At 46.1% G+C, this 18,288-nt stretch overlaps 1 protein-coding gene across 2 annotated transcripts in view; it reads right to left on the bottom strand.

The window, feature by feature from the left end:
- MAX (MYC associated factor X) overlaps positions 1 to 18,288 on the bottom strand; it is a 40,652-nt gene that overhangs the window by 6,117 nt on the left and 16,247 nt on the right. For both annotated transcript variants that reach the window (XM_075330880.1, XM_075330881.1), the window contains 2 exons: positions 2,337 to 2,444; positions 1,712 to 1,835 (listed from right to left, as the gene is read on the bottom strand). In XM_075330880.1, the coding sequence (XP_075186995.1) occupies positions 1,712 to 1,835; positions 2,337 to 2,444 (232 nt within the window). The remainder of the gene's footprint in view (positions 1 to 1,711; positions 1,836 to 2,336; positions 2,445 to 18,288) is intronic.

Below are 18,288 nucleotides of genomic sequence, written 5' to 3' on the forward strand. Positions count from 1 at the left end.
ACCCGCTCATTTGATATGCACGCCCATCCTCCCGCCCATCATCTCTCAGCCCTGAAGCCGGCGCTGACAGGTGGGTGGGATGATGGACAGGGGGTGCGCTCACAATTAACAGCCGGCCTGCGTGATCACCCCTGGCAACTACAGCCTTGAGTGATCATGTGCGGCTGTATTCACTGCCCCCGTGTATCATCATCAGCGCGGGGTGCAGTGAATCAGTATAACTCACCGGCCACGATCCCTGCAGCACTGCAATCTCCTCCTGTCTGCCGGCGGCAGCTGTGTAGAGAACGGTGCGCACAGCGATGACGTCATCCCTGTGTTCACCGCTAGTCTCCACGCAAGTCATCTGACAGGCAGACAGGAGGACGAGTGATGCTGCAGGGATCGGTAACCGGCTCCACACAGGTCAGCGGCGCTGCTGCTGGCACAGACGGAGGAGGAGTGATGCTGCAGGGAGTGAGGAAAGGAGAGTATAAACGTTTTTTTTTTGTGTGTCACAGGATACAGGCCATTTAGCAAGATGAGGGTATATAGCAGGACGGATGGGGGTATATAGCAGGACGGATGGGGGTATATAGCAGGACGGATGGGGGTATATAGCAGGATGGATGGGGGTATATAGCAGGACGGATGGGGGTATATAGCAGGACGGATGGGGGTATATAGCAGGACGGATGGGGGTATATAGCAGGACGGATGGGGGTATATAGCAGGACGGATGGGGGTATATAGCAGGACGGATGGGGGTATATAGCAGGACAGATGGGGGTATATAGCAGGACGGATGGGGGTATATAGCAGGACGGATGGGGGTATATAGCAGGACGGATGGGGGTATATAGCAGGACGGATGGGGGTATATAGCAGGACGGATGGGGGTATATAGCAGGACGGATGGGGTATATAGCAGGACGGATGGGGTATATAGCAGGACAGATGGGGGTATATAGCAGGACAGATGGGGGTATATAGCAGGACGGATGGGGGTATATAGCAGGACGGATGGGGGTATATAGCAGGACGGATGGGGGTATATAGCAGGACGGATGGGGGTATATAGCAGGACAGATGGGGGTATATAGCAGGATGGATGGGGAATATAGCAGGATGGATGGGGGTATATAGCAGGATGGATGGGGGTATATAGCAGGATGGATGGGGGTATATAGCAGGATAGCAGTATATAGCAGGATGGCAGTATATAGCAGGATAAGGGCATATACCAGGATGGCGCTATATAGCAGGATGGGGGCTATACCACGATGGCGGTATATTGCAGGATGGGAATATATACCATGATGGCGGTATATAGCAGGATGGGAATATATACCAGGATGGGAATATATACCAGGATGGGGTACATATATACAAGGATAGGGATCATATACAAGGCAGGAGGATCATTATCAGGATGGGGTACCTTGGTAGAAAATTTGGGGACATTACCCCCATAATAGTGTCAGCAGCAGATCCTCGCCCCATAAGTGTGGCATGACCACATTTTTTGCTTAAAATTTTATTTTCCTCCTCTAAAACCAGGGTGCGTCTTATAGTCCGAAAAACACGGTATATAATGAAAAAAAAATGAACACAAATGAGTAGCAAGGTAATGTTACAAAATAAGAAAAAAAAAAAAAAGTAAAATAAAAATATTATAAGATTGCTGAGCCTTGCATGCAGGTGATCACAAGGCTCTGTTATACATTCATACCTTGTTGTTCTAATAGAGCATTTTGTCTCTTTAGGTCGTCGATGTCTTGCTGGTGTGTGTGATTTTTCCTTCTCATATACTGTATATATTCTGTTGCTTTGTCCAGTATTTGAGCCCGTGAAGCCTTAAAGAGAGAAAAAGTAAAATGATTATTCATCATTCATCTTAATACAATGGAAAGTTTGATAACAGAAATTAAGCCCCAGCACCTATAGTGCTGACAGAGCACAAATAAGACATTAACCACCCACTAAAAGTCAGTGGATGGTACATTACAGAACATTTCCCACACATGCGCAAACATCAAATTTCAACTTGTTATGAAGGGTGGAGGCAAGATTATGTGTGTATTACCCCTGATCACAATTTTTATTAATCAGCCATCTTAATTTAATGGAAGGTTTGACACATTGACACAGATAACCCCTTTATGTAAATGAATGCTTGGTGTATGGAGGTCCCAACACCTATAGTGCTGGTAGAATGCTTATTAAGCAAGATAACATGAAGAAAAGTCATATTCCACCTTGCAAGGAATTGTAAAAAGTAATCTATAGAACATGTTCTCTCAACTTTTCTTTCTGAAATAAGATTTGCACAAACTTTGGCCTCATGTCCCACTCACCTTTTCGCCTTGGAGTGAAGGTACGGAGTCTCTTAGGCTGTGAAAGCTGTCCTTGATGTGGTCCCTGCGCTTGCGCTCCAGTGCATTGTGATGAGCTCTTTTGTCTGCCTGTGAACATGATAAAATATAAAAGCATGATTCAGATATTCTGTGCTTCACCAGTCACCTACTGGTATTGGTCATCCCTGTTGCTTTGTATTAAAAACAAAAAAACAAAAAACAAAATCCCAAAAACAAACTATTGTAAAAAAAACAAACAAAAAATGTTTTTAAAGACAAAAAAAATGAAAAATATAAAAGGATTTCTCATTTTTAGAAAATCAATCTACCCCCAGACTGTGCTTAATCACCCTTCCCCGGGAACAGAAAAACACAAATAGGGAGAATGTTTGAGTACAGATTCTTGATAGAGCTTGTAAAAGAGCGTGAACTAGGCAGCTAAAATAGCCCTCTCTCTAGTTTATAAAAGAGCGTGAACTAGGCAGCTAAAATAGCCTTTTCTCTAGTTTATAAAAGAGCGTGAACTAGGCAGCTAAAACAGCCCTTTTTCTAGTTTATAAAAGAGCGTGAACTAGGCAGCAAAATAGCCCTTTCTCTAGTTTATAAAAGAGCGTGAACTAGGCAGCTAAAATAGCCCTTACTCTAGTTTACAAAAGAGCGTGAACTAGGCAGCTAAAATAGCCCTTACTCTAGTTTACAAAAGAGCGTGAACTAGGCAGCTAAAATAGCCCTTACTGTAGTTTATAAAAGAGCGTGAACTAGGCAGCTAAAATAGCCCTTACTCTAGTTTATAAGAGCGTGAACTAGGCAGCTAAAATAGCCCATACTCCAATTTATAAAAAAGCGTGAACTAGGCAGCTAAAATAGCCCTTTCCCTAGTTTATAAAAGAGCGTGAACTAGACAGCTAAAATAGCCCTTACTCTAGTTTATAAAAGAGGGTGAACTAGGCAGCTAAAATAGCCCTTTCAGTAGTTTGTAAAAAAAAGTGAACTAGGCAGCTAAAATAGCCCTTACTCTAGTTTATAAGAACGTGAACTAGGCAGCTAAAATAGCCCTTTCAGTAGTTTGTAAATAAGTGTGAACTAGGCAGCTAAAATAGCCCTTTCTCTAGTTTATAAAAGAGCGTGAACTAGGCAGCTAAAATAGCCCTTTCTCTAGTTTATAAAAAAGCGTGAACTAGGCAGCTAAAATAGCCCTTTCTCTAGTTTATAAAAGAGCGTGAACTAGGCAGCTAAAATAGCCCTTACTCTAGTTTATAAGAACGTGAACTAGGCAGCTAAAATAGCCCTTTCAGTAGTTTGTAAATAAGTGTGAACTAGGCAGCTAAAATAGCCCTTTCTCTAGTTTATAAAAGAGCGTGATCTAGGCAGCTAAAATAGCCCTTTCTCTAGTTTATAAAAAAGCGTGAACTAGGCAGCTAAAATAGCCCTTTCTCTAGTTTATAAAAGAGCGTGAACTAGGCAGCTAAAATAGCCCTTACTCTAGTTTATAAAGGAGGGTGAACTAGGCAGCTAAAATAGCCCTTTCAGTAGTTTGTAAAAAAAGAGTGAACTAGGCAGCTAAAATAGCCCTTTCTCTAGTTTATAAGAACGTGAACTAGGCAGCTAAAATAGCCCTTTCAGTAGTTTGTAAATAAGCGTGAACTAGGCAGCTAAAATAGCCCTTTCTCTAGTTTATAAAAGAGCGTAAACTAGGCAGCTAAAATAGCCCTTTCAGTAGTTTGTAAATAAGCGTGGACTAGGCAGCTAAAATAGCTCTTTCATTGGTTTGTAAAAGAGCGTGAACTAGGCAGCTAAAATAGCCCTTACTCTAGTTTATAAAAGAGCGTGAACTAGGCAGCTAAAATAGCCCTTTCTCTAGTTTATAAAAGAGCGTGAACTAGGCAGCTAAAATAGCCCTTACTCTAGTTTATAAAAGAGCGTAAACTAGGCAGCTAAAATAGCCCTTTCAGTAGTTTGTAAATAAGCGTGGACTAGGCAGCTAAAATAGCTCTTTCATTGGTTTGTAAAAGAGCGTGAACTAGGCAGCTAAAATAGCCCTTTCTCTAGTTTATAAAAGAGCGTGAACTAGGCAGCTAAAATAGCCCTCTCTCTAGTTTATAAAAGAGCGTGAACTAGGCAGCTAAAATAGCCCTTTTTCTAGTTTATAAAAGAGCGTGAACTAGGCAGCAAAAATAACCCTTACTCTAGTTTATAAAAGAGCGTGAACTAGGCAGCTAAAATAGCCCTTTCTCTAGTTTATAAAAGAGCGTGAACTAGGCAGCTAAAATAGCCCTTACGCTAGCTTATAAAAGAGCGTGAACTAGGCAGCTAAAACAGCCCTTTCTCTAGTTTATAAAAGAGCGTGAACTAGGCAGCTAAAATAGCCCTCTCTCTAGTTTATAAAAGAGCGTGAACTAGGCAGCTAAAATAGCCCTTTCTCTAGTTTATAAAAGAGCGTGAACTAGGCAGCTAAAATAGCCCTTACTCTAGTTTATAAAGGAGGGTGAACTAGGCAGCTAAAATAGCCCTTTCAGTAGTTTGTAAAAAAAGAGTGAACTAGGCAGCTAAAATAGCCCTTTCTCTAGTTTATAAGAACGTGAACTAGGCAGCTAAAATAGCCCTTTCAGTAGTTTGTAAATAAGCGTGAACTAGGCAGCTAAAATAGCCCTTTCTCTAGTTTATAAAAGAGCGTAAACTAGGCAGCTAAAATAGCCCTTTCAGTAGTTTGTAAATAAGCGTGGACTAGGCAGCTAAAATAGCTCTTTCATTGGTTTGTAAAAGAGCGTGAACTAGGCAGCTAAAATAGCCCTTACTCTAGTTTATAAAAGAGCGTGAACTAGGCAGCTAAAATAGCCCTTTCTCTAGTTTATAAAAGAGCGTGAACTAGGCAGCTAAAATAGCCCTTACTCTAGTTTATAAAAGAGCGTAAACTAGGCAGCTAAAATAGCCCTTTCAGTAGTTTGTAAATAAGCGTGGACTAGGCAGCTAAAATAGCTCTTTCATTGGTTTGTAAAAGAGCGTGAACTAGGCAGCTAAAATAGCCCTTTCTCTAGTTTATAAAAGAGCGTGAACTAGGCAGCTAAAATAGCCCTCTCTCTAGTTTATAAAAGAGCGTGAACTAGGCAGCTAAAATAGCCCTTTTTCTAGTTTATAAAAGAGCGTGAACTAGGCAGCAAAAATAACCCTTACTCTAGTTTATAAAAGAGCGTGAACTAGGCAGCTAAAATAGCCCTTTCTCTAGTTTATAAAAGAGCGTGAACTAGGCAGCTAAAATAGCCCTTACGCTAGCTTATAAAAGAGCGTGAACTAGGCAGCTAAAACAGCCCTTTCTCTAGTTTATAAAAGAGCGTGAACTAGGCAGCTAAAATAGCCCTCTCTCTAGTTTATAAAAGAGCGTGAACTAGGCAGCTAAAATAGCCCTTTCTCTAGTTTATAAAAGAGCGTGAACTAGGCAGCTAAAATAGCCCTCTCTCTAGTTTATAAAAGAGCGTGAACTAGGCAGCTAAAATAGCCCTTTTTCTAGTTTATAAAAGAGCGTGAACTAGGCAGCAAAAATAACCCTTACTCTAGTTGATAAAAGAGCGTGAACTAGGCAGCTAAAATAGCCCTTTTTCTAGTTTATAAAAGAGCGTGAACTAGGTAGCTAAAATAGCCCTTATGCTAGTTTATAAAAGAGCGTGAACTAGGCAGCTAAAATAGCCCTTAAAATAGCCCTTTCTCTAGTTTATAAAAGGGCGTGAACTAGGCAGCTAAAATAGCCCTCTCTCTAGTTTATAAAAGAGCGTGAACTAGGCAGCTAAAATAGCCCTTACTCTAGTTTAGAAGAGCGTGAACTAGGCAGCTAAAATAGTCCTTTCAGTCATTTATAAAAGAGCGTGAACTAGGCAGCTAAAATAGCCCTTTTAGCAGTTTGTAAAAAAAGTGTGAACTAGGCAGCTAAAGCAGCACATTCAGTGGTTCATTAAAGAGTGTGAACAAGGCAGCTAAATACGCACTTTCAATAGCTCGTAAAAGTGCATTTAGTAGGCAGCTAAAACAGCCCTTTAAGTAGTTTGTAAAAAAGTGTGACCTAGGCAGCTAAAACAGCCCTTTCTCTAGTTTGCAAAAGAGCATGAATTAGGCAGCTAAAACAGCCCTTTCTCTAGTTTATGAGCGTGAACTATGCAGCTAAAACATCCCTTTCTGTAGTTTATAAGTGCGTGAAATAGGCAGCTAAAACAGCCCTTTCTCTAGTTTATGAGCGTGAGCTAGGCAGCTAAAATAGCCCTTTCTGTAGTTTATGAGAGTGAACTAGGCAGCTAAAACAGCCCTTTCTGTAGTTTATGAGCGTGAACTAGGCAGCTAAAACAGCCCTTTCTGTAGTTTATAAGAGCGTGAACTAGGCAGCTAAAATAGTCCTTTGAGTCATTTATAAAAGAGTGTGAACTAGGCAGCTAAAATAGCCCTTTCTCTAGTTTATAAGAGCGTGAACTAGGCAGCTAAAATAGCCCTCTCTCTAGTTTATAAAAGAGCGTGAACTAGGCAGCTAAAATAGCCCTCTCTCTAGTTTATAAAAGAGCATGAACTAGGCAGCTAAAATAGCCCTTTTAGCAGTTTGTAAAAAAGTGTGAACTAGGCAGCTAAAGCAGCACATTCAGTGGTTTGTTAAAGAGTGTGAACAAGGCAGCTAAATACGCACTTTCAATAGCTCGTAAAAGTGCATTTAGTAGGCAGCTAAAACAGCCCTTTAAGTAGTTTGTAAAAAAGTGTGACCTAGGCAGCTAAAACAGCCCTTTCTCTAGTTTGCAAAAGAGCATGAATTAGGCAGCTAAAACAGCCCTTTCTCTAGTTTATGAGCGTGAACTAGGCAGCTAAAACAGCCCTTTCTGTAGTTTATAAGTGCGTGAAATAGGCAGCTAAAACAGCCCTTTCTCTAGTTTATGAGTGTGAACTAGGCAGCTAAAACAGCCCTTTCTGTAGTTTATGAGCGTGAACTAGGCAGCTAAAACAGCCCTTTCTGTAGTTTATGAGCGTGAACTAGGCAGCTAAAGAAGGGAATTTTGTTACTTACCGTAAATTCCTTTTCTTCTAGCTCCAATTGGGAGACCCAGACGATTGGGTGTATAGCTACTGCCTCCGGAGGCCACACAAAGTATTACACTAAAAAGTGTAAGGCCCCTCCCCTTCTGCCTATACACCCCCCGTGGGATCACGGGCTGCTCAGTTTTAGTGCAAAAGCAAGAAGGAGGAAAGCCAAGAACTGGTTAAACAAATTCAATCCGAAGGAACATCGGAGAACTGAAACCATTCAACATGAACAACATGTGTACCCGAACAAACCAAAAATCCCGAAGGAAACAGGGGCGGGTGCTGGGTCTCCCAATTGGAGCTAGAAGAAAAGGAATTTACGGTAAGTAACAAAATTCCCTTCTTCTTCGGCGCTCCATTGGGAGACCCAGACGATTGGGACGTCCAAAAGCAGTCCCTGGGTGGGTAAATTAATACCTCAAGTTTGGACTGTAAAAACAGCCCTTCCCTACATGGAGGCAACCGCCGCCTGCAGGACTCTTCTACTTAGGCTGGCATCCGCCTAAGCGTAGGCATGCACCTGATAACGCTTGGTGAAGGTGTGCAGACTCGCCCAGGTAGCCGCCTGGCACACCTGCTGAGCCGTATCCTGGTGCCGTAATGCCCAGGACGCACCCACGGCTCTGGTAGAATGGGCCTTCAGCCCTGATGGAACCGGAAGCCCAGCAGAACGGTAGGCTTCAAGGATTGGTTCCTTGATCCATCGAGCCAGGGTGGATTTGGCAGCCTGCGACCCCTTGTGCTGACCAGTGACAAGGACAAAGAGTGCATCCGATCGGCGCAGGGGCGCCGTGCGGGAAATGTAGATTCTGAGTGCTCTTCACCAGATCCAACAATGCAAATCCATTTCATATCGATGAAATGGATAAGGACAAAAGGAAGGTAAGGAGATATCCTGATTGTGATGAAAAGGGGATACCACCTTAGGGAGAAACTCCGGAATCGGGCGCAGCACTACCTTGTCTTGGTGAAACACCAGGAAGGGAGCTTTGGATGACCGCGCTGCTAGCTCGGACACTCTCCGAAGAGACGTGACCGCTACCAGAAAGGCCACTTTCTGTGAAAGTCGAGAAAGTGAAACATCCCTCAGAGGCTCGAAGGGCGGCTTCTGGAGAGCAATTAGTACCCTGTTCAGATCCCATGGGTCTAACGGCCTCAGTACGGAGGGACAATGTGACAAACCCCCTGCAGGAACGTGCGTACCTGAGGAAGTCGTGCTAGGCGCTTCTGAAAGAATATAGACAGCGCTGGAACTTGTCCTTTAAGGGAGCCGAGCAACAAACCTGTTTCCCAACCAGATTGCAGGAAGGAGAGAAAAGTAGGCAATGCAAATGGCCAGGGAGACACTCCCTGAGCAGAGCCCTAAGGTAAGAATATCTTCCACGTCCAGTGGTAGATCTTGGCAGACGTCGGCTTCCTAGCCCGTCACATGGTGGCAATGACGTCATGAGATAATCCTGAAGACGCTAGGATCCAGGACTCAATGGCCACCCAGTCAGGTTCAGGGCCGTAGGATTCAGATGGAAAACGGCCCTTGGGACAGTAAGTTTGGCCGGTCTGGTAGTGCCCACGGCTGGCCGACCGTGAGATGCCACAGATCCGGGTACCACGACCTCCTCTGCCAGTCTGGGGCGACGAGGATGGCGCGGCGGCAATCGGAGCTGATCTTGCGTAGCACTCTGGGCAACAGTGCCAGAGGGGGAAACACATAGGGTAGCTGGAACTGCGACCCATCCTGAACTAAGGCGCCTGCCGCCAGAGCTCGTTGATCGTAAGACCACACCATGAAACTCGTGACCTTGGTGTTGTGCCTAGACGCCATTAGGTCGACGTCCGGCCTCCCCCGAAGGCCCCAGATTTCCTGAAACATGTCCGGGTGCAGAGACCGTTCCCCTGCGTCCATACCCTGGCGACTGAGGAAGTCTGCTTCCCAGTTTTCTACGCCCGGGATGTGAACTGCGGATATGGTGGATGCTCTGTCTTCCACCCACATCAGAGTCCGCCGGACTTCTTGGGAGGCTTGCCGACTGCGTATTCTGCCTTGGTGGTTGATGTATGCTACCGCTGTGGAGTTGTCCGACTGAACTCGGATCTGTTTGCATTCCAGCCACTGCTGGAAGGCTTGCAGGGCAAGATACACTGCTTAGATTTCCAGAACATTGATCTGAAGGGTGGACTCCTGCTGAGTCCACGTACCCTGAGCCCTGTGGTGGAGAAAGACTGTTCTCCACCCTGACAGACTCACGTCTGTCGTGACCACCGTCCAGGATGGGGGTAGGAAGGACCTTCCTTTTGACAATGAGGTGGGAAGAAGTCACCACTGAAGAGAGTCCTTGACCGTCTGAGAAAGGGAGACGTTCCTGTCTAGGGACGTCGACTTCCCATCGCTTTGGCGGAGAATGTCCCATTGAAGTGGACGCAGATGAAACTGCGCGAAAGGGACTGCCTCCATTGCTGCTACCATCTTCGCTAGGAAGTGCATGAGGCGTCTTAAGGGGTGTGACTGGCCCTGAAGGAGAGACTGCACCCCCGTCTGTAGTGAACGCTGTTTGTCCAGCGGAAGCTTCACTATCGCTGAGAGAGTATAAAACTCTATGCCAAGATATGTCAGTGATTGGGTCGGTGTCAGATTTAACTTTGAAAAGTTGATGATCCACCCGAAACTCTGGAGAGTCTCCAGCGCAACGTTCAGGCTGCGTTGGCATGCCTCTTGAGAGGGTGCCTTGACAAGTAGATCGTCCAAGTAAGGGATCACAGAGTGACCCTGAGAGTGCAGGACTGCTACCACTGCTGCCATGACCTTGGTGAAAACCCGTGGGGCTGTCGCCAGACCTAAGGGCAGGTCTACGAACTGAAGATGCTCGTCTTCTATAACGAATCGCAGCAAACGCTGGTGCTCTGGAGCAATCGGCACGTGGAGATAAGCATCCTGATGTCTCTTGATGCTAGGAAATCTCCTTGAGACCTTGAGGCAATGACGGAGCGGAGGGATTCCATCCGGAACCGCCTGGTTTACACTGCTTTTTGAGCAGTTTTAGGTCTAGAACGGAACGGAAGAGCCGTCCTTGTTTGGCACCACAACCAGATTGGAGTAAAAACCGTGACCTTGTTCCTGAAGAGGAACAGGGATTATCACTCCTTCTGCCTGCAGAAGAGCATCGGCTTGGTCGAGAGGTGGGGAAGTTCTGAAGAATCGAGCCGGAGGACGAGAACAAAACTCTATCCTGTACACGTGAGACAAAATGTCTCTCACCCACCGGTCTTTGACCTGTGGCAGCTAAATGCCGCCAAAGCGGGAGAGTCTGCCACCGACCGCGGATGCGGAGAGAGAGGGCTGAAAGTCATGAGGAAACCGCCTTGGTAGCGGTTCCTCCGGCTGCCTTCTTTGGGCGTGATTGAGCCCGCCAGGAGTCTGAGCCCCTCTGAGCCTTTTGAGTCCTTTTGGACTAGGAAAATTGGGACCAGCCCGAGCCTGGAAAGGACCGAAACGTCGACTGTCCTTCCTTGGGTTTTGTTTGATCTGGGCTGGTGTAAGGAAGAATCCTTACCCTTGGCCTGTTTAATGATTTCATCCAATCGCTCAGCCAACAGTCTGTCACCAGATAATGGCAAACTGGTTAAGCCCTTTTTGGAAGCAGGAGCTGCCTTCCATTCCCTTAACCCCAAGGGTCTGCGCAAAACCACGGAGTTGGCGTACGCCACCGGCGTACGGCTCGTAGAGTCCAGGACAGCATGAATAGCGTAAGTCGCAATGCATGCGAGGTTAAGGACGCCACCTGCGGCACAGATGTACGTGTGACAGTGTCTATCTGCGCAAGACCAGCTGAAATAGCTTGGAGTGCCCATACGGCTGCGAATGCCGGAGCAAACGACACGCCGATAGCTTCACAGACAGATTTCAACCAGAGGTCCATCTGTCTGTCAATGGCATCTTTAAGTGAAGTCCCATCTTCCACTGCAACTATGGAGGATGGCGCGGCGGAGAAAAGCTTGTCTGGATAAGCGTAGTGTTTCTGGACTGCTCCTCTGAGTCAGAGAGGCCCAAAAAGTACTGAATTTACGCTTGGGATACCTGAAATGGAATTTCTCCTGCTGAAGCTGCCTCCTCCACTGGAGGGGCTGAGGGAGAAATATCCACCAGTGTATTGATGGGCGCTATGAGATCATTCACCATGGCGTCCCATTAGGAGCATCCAGAATGAAAGCGGTCTCAGGATCAGAAACCTGATCAGCTACCTCATCATACAGAGAATCCTCTCGCTGAGACCCTGACCAGTGTGTGAAGTCGAGGGTCTCTCCCAGCGAGCTCGCTTAGGCTGTCTGGGACTGTCGTCCGTGTCAGAGCCTTCAGTCTGGGATGTATGGGACCCCCTTGGAGCACGGATTAGTTCCAACTGAGGGAGACCGGGGAGCCTTGATTCAACAATGCCCATGGTCTGAGTCACCGCCCTGGACTGCAAAGTTGCTAGAATTTTCTTCATAGTCCAAGACATTTTATCAGCAAAAAAACTGCAAACTCTGTCCTCTGGACAGTTTCACAGGTGGCCCTCTCTGGGCCACCACTAGCAGAGACTCTACACATTAGGGGTTAGTGGAACCTGCCGGTAAAACAGCCTCACGTGCGGTACAGACAGCATAGAAAGCCTGTGCCTTGGCCCCCTTGCTCTATGCTGACGACATGCTGTTGTCTCCTCAGAGCTATCTAGGGGTATATCGCCAAGAAGCGACCGTACAGCCACAAGTCTCAGCCGCGCCGCAGCCTCCAGCGCGGCATTTTCCCACAGATAAACTCACTCAGCTAAGCTGCAGTGAGTATAGTCCAAGCGCGCAGCGCTGTTGTCCTCGGCGCACTAACACGCCCAGCAATGCTGGCGTGTGTCTGTGTATGGTCTTGCAAATATAAGTACAAGGATAAAGTACACAAAAAAACACTGTGGCAATAGTGGGGTCAGCACCAAGGTGCTGCTTACCGCCCGCATAAGCGGGTAAGTGGTCGCCAGAATCCCTTTGCTGGGTCTCCCAGAGCCTGTGTCCGTTCTCCAGCTTAGATTGCCTGCAGGAATGGCTGCCGGCGTCCTGTGAAGAGGGGCGGGCCGTGGGCGTGCCCCAGACAAGAGCGGGAAACTGGCGTCCCCCTGTGCCCAGTGAGAGGGCTGGAGTATGTAAATAAGACTCCAGCCCTCGGCGCTGATCATTGTACAGCGTCTCGCCCCTTCCCTGACTGGCAGGGTTGGGGGCGGGAACGAAACGTAACTTGTACGGGGACACAGAGTACCTTAACGTTGCAGGGCCTGTCCCTGACGATACTCCGCTCCATTCCAGCAGGATCTCCGGGTCTGTGGATGGAGCCCGGCCTCAGAGCCTGGAGGCCGGTAAGATCCCACTTCACCAGAGCCCTCAGGGGGATGGGGAAGGAAAGCAGCATGTGGGCTCCAGCCTCCGTACCCGCAATGGGTACCTAAACCTTAACAAACACCGCCGACAAGAGTGGGGTGAGAAGGGAGCATGCTGGGGGCCCTAGTCTGGGCCCTCTTTTCTTCCATCCGACATAGTCAGCAGCTGCTGCTGACTAAAACAGTGGAGCTATGCGTGGATGTCTGACCTCCTTCGCACAAAGCTTGAAAACTGAGCAGCCCGTGATCCCACGGGGGGTGTATAGGCAGAAGGGGAGGGGCCTTACACTTTTTAGTGTAATACTTTGTGTGGCCTCCGGAGGCAGTAGCTATACACCCAATCGTCTGGGTCTCCCAATGGAGCGCCGAAGAAATAGTCCTTTGAGTCATTTATAAAAGAGTGTGAACTAGGAAGCTAAAATAGCCCTTTCTGTAGTTTGCAAAAGAGCATGAATTAGGCAGCTAAAACAGCCCTTTCTGTAGTTTATGAGCGTGAACTAGGCAGTTAAAACAGCCCTTTCTGTAGTTTATAAGAGCGTGAACTAGGCAGCTAAAATAGTCCTTTGAGTCATTTATAAAACAGTGTGAACTAGGCAGCTAAAATAGCCCTTTCTGTAGTTTGCAAAAGAGCATGAATTAGGCAGCTAAAACAGTCCTTTCAGTAGTTTGTAAAAAATGTGAACAAAGTAGCTAAAACAGCACATTCAGTGGTTTGCAACAGGGTGTGAACAAGGCAGCTTAAACAGCCCTTTCTGTAGTTTGTAAAAGAGCATGAATTAGGCAGCTAAAACATCCCTTTCAGTAGATTGTAAAAGTGCAAGGACTAGACAGCTAAAACAGCACTTTCAACATAGGACTTGAGCAATAAGGTGTCACAATAACTTTGGGGTAGCGGGGAATCTGGGCCTCTAAGCTGTCCTTTCAGCCAAGGAACCCTATGCTATCCATATTCTCAGGGATACTCCTAAGGACGGAGATGCCCGAGTCTCCTATCAGGCCCTGCTCCTGACCAGTGCTGATCTGATTCCCCCTCCCCCCACAGAGGGACAGGATAGATGTGTGATGAGACCCAGAGATAAAAGACAGACAAGGGAAAACCAAAACTCTGTCACACAGCACACACACACAAAGGTAAAGACAATAAAAAAAACAAGAGCAGGAAGGAAACTACAAAACAACAGGGGTAAACTCCGCAACCGCACCAGGCTAAGAACACAACTTTCACCAGAGATTCTAGGACACCACACCTCCCAGACCAACATAGGAATTATAGCTGGCATGGGTAGAAGGATTCTACCAGCATAAATAGGAGGGGAGCAGATGTGATAGGTCTCCCCACAACATGTGATTAAGAGAGCAAACAGACTAGCAGAAATTAACTCTTGCTCGCCTGCCTATGAATCAGCACACAGCAGGTTGACACCAGAGTCTGCCTGTGTTGATCTTGGACATCAGAGAAATCATTGGGTGGCGTATCATAATCTGCAATCTGAACAGAGTCCAATGCCGCCATGACAGACGGTGATGTTTGTGCACAATTCTTTGTGACTTCACGCCTCCTGTGTTTTAAATTAAGCTGAGGAGGCGGAGTCTCAGGGAGATCTATGTCCGGCCCATAGATCTTAACAGCTCATTTACATATTAAGAACAAGGTGGATTTCTCTAGAATAAAACATGTGATCGCAGATATTCAGATATTGTTTTATTCAGCTTCTTATGACCTAGATGGCCATATAAACGGCTTAGGAGGGTTAATCCTACTGACAGATTCCCTTTAAGGAATCTTCAACAATAACATTACAAGAAGTGAATGTCTTATACTTCCAAGTTCCCGTTGTTCCATACATCTTTCGAAGACACATGTGAAACCCACAAGGACTTTGTGCCTCAGTCTCGATGCACTTTATGAATAAATCACATTTCAGCAAATATTTCATAGGAATTAACTCTATAGGGTACTTGGCTATTACCGACTCTGTTTAGATACAACGTGCTCCTCTTATGACCACGCAGGGTTAATAATTAAGGACCTCTTATGTTGTAACGGCGCTAAAGCTCTGCAACAGATGTTGATGCGGAAAATGCCTCGGGCTTTGAGGACAGGCGGGAACTGAAATATAGGACGGAGATATCTCAAATGCACAGGAGGAGAAAATACTCGAAGTGAACGTACACATAAGGCAAGATGAAAATATGGCGGCTTTATAGGAGAAGACCTCGATAAGTGACTGTGATGATGACAGCGTGGGGTGGTCGAAGAAGTGACTGTGATGATGACAACGTGGGGTGGTCGAGGACTTTCATAGAGATAGCTTACCCACAGGAGCGGCTGGCCCTGCGATGGAAAGGGCACCCCACCAATGGCCGAGTGTCTCAAGATTATACGGCCGTTGGTCACCACCGGGGGTAAAGTTTTGGCTACATGAGGCCAGCCGAACCACGTGGATATATGTCATCACTGTCAGGTAGGTGGGAGTACAAAAGACGGAGCTTCCACATACTGTTTACTTTGCGACCTGATAGATAACAGCAGACTGATAATTTTGCCAAATGTGCCCCCCCCACACCAATCTCTTACCGATGACTACCTCTAAGGATAAGGACTTCAATATCAAAGTCTAACTTCTAAAAAGGGTTTCTTCAGGTTCTGTGTGACTGCAGACTTGTGAATCCTCACAGGGAGCACTGTCAGGATTCTCCAGTTCAGAAATTTGCATACATGTGGCCACATTCCGACTAGACATGTCTTGAGTAAGGCCATGCACGTCAAGTTGGCATGTGCTCGCATGCATGCAAACCAGAATCTTGCGGTCAAAGAATTACCCACTGTTGGCACTGGAGAATCTTGACACACATATCACACTACACTGTGTGCAGAATTATTAGGCAAATGAGTATTTTGATCACATATTTTTATACATGTCGTCCTACTCCAAGCTGTATAGGCTGAGAGCCAACTACCAATTAAGTAAATCCAGTGATGTGCATCTCTGTAATGAGGAGGGGTGCGGTGTAATGACATCAACACCCTGTATAAGGGGTGCTTAATTAGGCAACTTCCTTTTCTTTGGCAAAATGGGTCAGAAGAGAGATTTGACGGGCTCTGAAAAGTTCAAAATTGTGAGATGTCTTGCAGAGGGATGCAGCAGTCTTGAAATTGCCAAACTTCTTAAGCGTGATTACCGAACAATCAAGCGTTTCATTGCAAATAGCCAACAGGGTCGCAAGAAGCGTGTTGGGCAAAAAAGGTGCAAAATAACTGCCCATGAATTGAGGAAAATCAAGCGTGAAGATGCCAAGATGCCATTTTGCCACTAGTTTGGCCATATTTCAGAGCTGCAACGTTACTGGAGTATCAAAGGTGTGCCATACTCAGGGACATGGCCAAGGTAAGGAAGGCTGAAAAACCACCACCTCTGAACGTCAAGACTGGGCAACGAAATATCTGAAAGAAAGACTGATTTTCAAAGGTTTTCTGGACTGTTGAAATGAGTGTGACTCTTGATGGGCAGATGGATGGGTCAGAGGCTGATCAGTAAAGGGCAGAGAGCTCCACTCCGACTCAGACGCCAGCAAGGTGGAGGTGGGCACTGATATGGGCTGATATCATCAAACATTTTCGGGTTGAGGATGGAGTGAAGCTCAACTCCCAGACCTACTGCCAGTTTCTGGAAGACAACTTCTTCAAGCAGTGGTACAGGAAGAAGTCGCTATCGTTCAAGAAAAACATGATTTTCATGCAGAACAATGCTCCATCACATGCATCCAACTACTCCACAGCGTGGCTGGCCAGAAAAGGCCTAAAAAAATGAAAAAATAATGACATGGCCCCCTTGTTCACCTGATCTGAACCCCATAGAGAACCTATGGTCCCTCATAAAATGTGAGGTCTACAGTGAGGGAAAAGAGTCCACCTCTGGGAGCAGTGTCTGTGGTAGCTGCTGCACGCAATGTTGATGGTAAACAGATCAAGCAATGACAGAATCTATGGATGGTCGGCTGTTGAGTGTCATCATAAAGAAAGGTGGTTATATTGGTCAATTATTTTTTCGGGTTTTGTTTTTGCATGTCAGAAATGTTTATTTCTAAATTGTGCGCAGTTATATTGGTTTACCTGCTGAAAATAAACAAGTGAGATGGGAATATATTTGGTTTTTATCAAGTTGCCTAATAATTCTGCACAGTAATCGCTACCTGCACAAACAGATCCTCCTAAGATAGCCAAATCTAAAAACCCCTCCAACTTCCAAAAATATTAAGCTTTGATATTTATGAGTCTTTTGGGTTGATTGAGAACATAGTTGTTGATCAATAATAAAAAAAATCCGCTAAAATACAACCTGCCTAATAATTCTGCACACGGTGTGCATTCACATAGAGTGACTTAAGACCTACCCCGAAGCCTGGACAACTAGTGTTGAGCGAACCCGAACTGTAAAAGTCCGGATCCGCGCAGTTTCAGCGTCCGATCCGGGTTCGACCTGTATCAGGGAATCCGGCTACACGATCTGGATTCGGGGGTCTTTTTTTTTACTCTCACTCTCACTCTGCGACCATCAACCTCCTCCACGATGCCATGTTTGTATGCCTAGAAAGCCTATCTTCTGAAGTCTACAATAAACAATTGCAGGTTCAAATCCAACGTGAAATACTTTCACCAGTTTGTAGTTTTTTTTATTTAATATTATAGGATCAAAATACCCAGTTTCCATGAAAATGAGACCTCTCTCGAAAATAATCCCTAATTTATTACAGGATTTTTGGAGAATGCTTGAATTTTAAGTCCTGCTCAAAAAAAATAAGCCCTAGTTACAGTCAGGGTCAGTAGGGGGGAGTCAAACTGCGCAATTTCTCCGGGATCCCACTCTCTTAGGGACCCCAACAGTTATATTCCAAGGTTAAGATTGTTTATGGACCTTTGATGACGTCACAGTCATGTAATCAAAGGTCTCTTAATTGCAGGAGTCTAAAAGAAGTGAGCAGGAGACAGGCCGGTATTCAGGACTGGAATTAGGGAGAAGAGAGCAAAGTGGGCAATTTCTCATAAATAAAGACATCCCCTGAAAATAAGCCCTAGCGCATCTTTCAGAGCAAAAAATACCGTATTTTTCAGACTATAAGACACATTTTTTCCCAAATGTTGGGGATGCGTCTTATGGTCTGAATATAGGGCTGCGGCCGGGAATGAGGGTGTTGCGGTGGAGCGGGCCATCGGGGGCACGAGCAGGCTGTAGCAGCCTGCCGTGACCACGTGGACCCGCTCATTACATATGCACGCCCATCCTCCCACCCATCATCCCTCAGCGCTGAAGACGGCACTGACAGGTGGGTGGGATGATGGGCAGGGACGCGCGCATAATTAACAGCCGGACGTGATCACCCCTGGCAACTACAGCCTGGAGTGATCATCTGCGGCTGTATTCACTGCCCCCCGCGCATCATCATCAGCGCGGGGTGCAGTGAATATTATGGTACACTCACCGGCCACTTCCGTGCAGCATCGCTCCTCC

Source organism: Anomaloglossus baeobatrachus, chromosome 12, assembly GCF_048569485.1.
Source record: "Anomaloglossus baeobatrachus isolate aAnoBae1 chromosome 12, aAnoBae1.hap1, whole genome shotgun sequence".
NCBI classification, from domain to species: Eukaryota; Metazoa; Chordata; class Amphibia; order Anura; family Aromobatidae; genus Anomaloglossus; species Anomaloglossus baeobatrachus.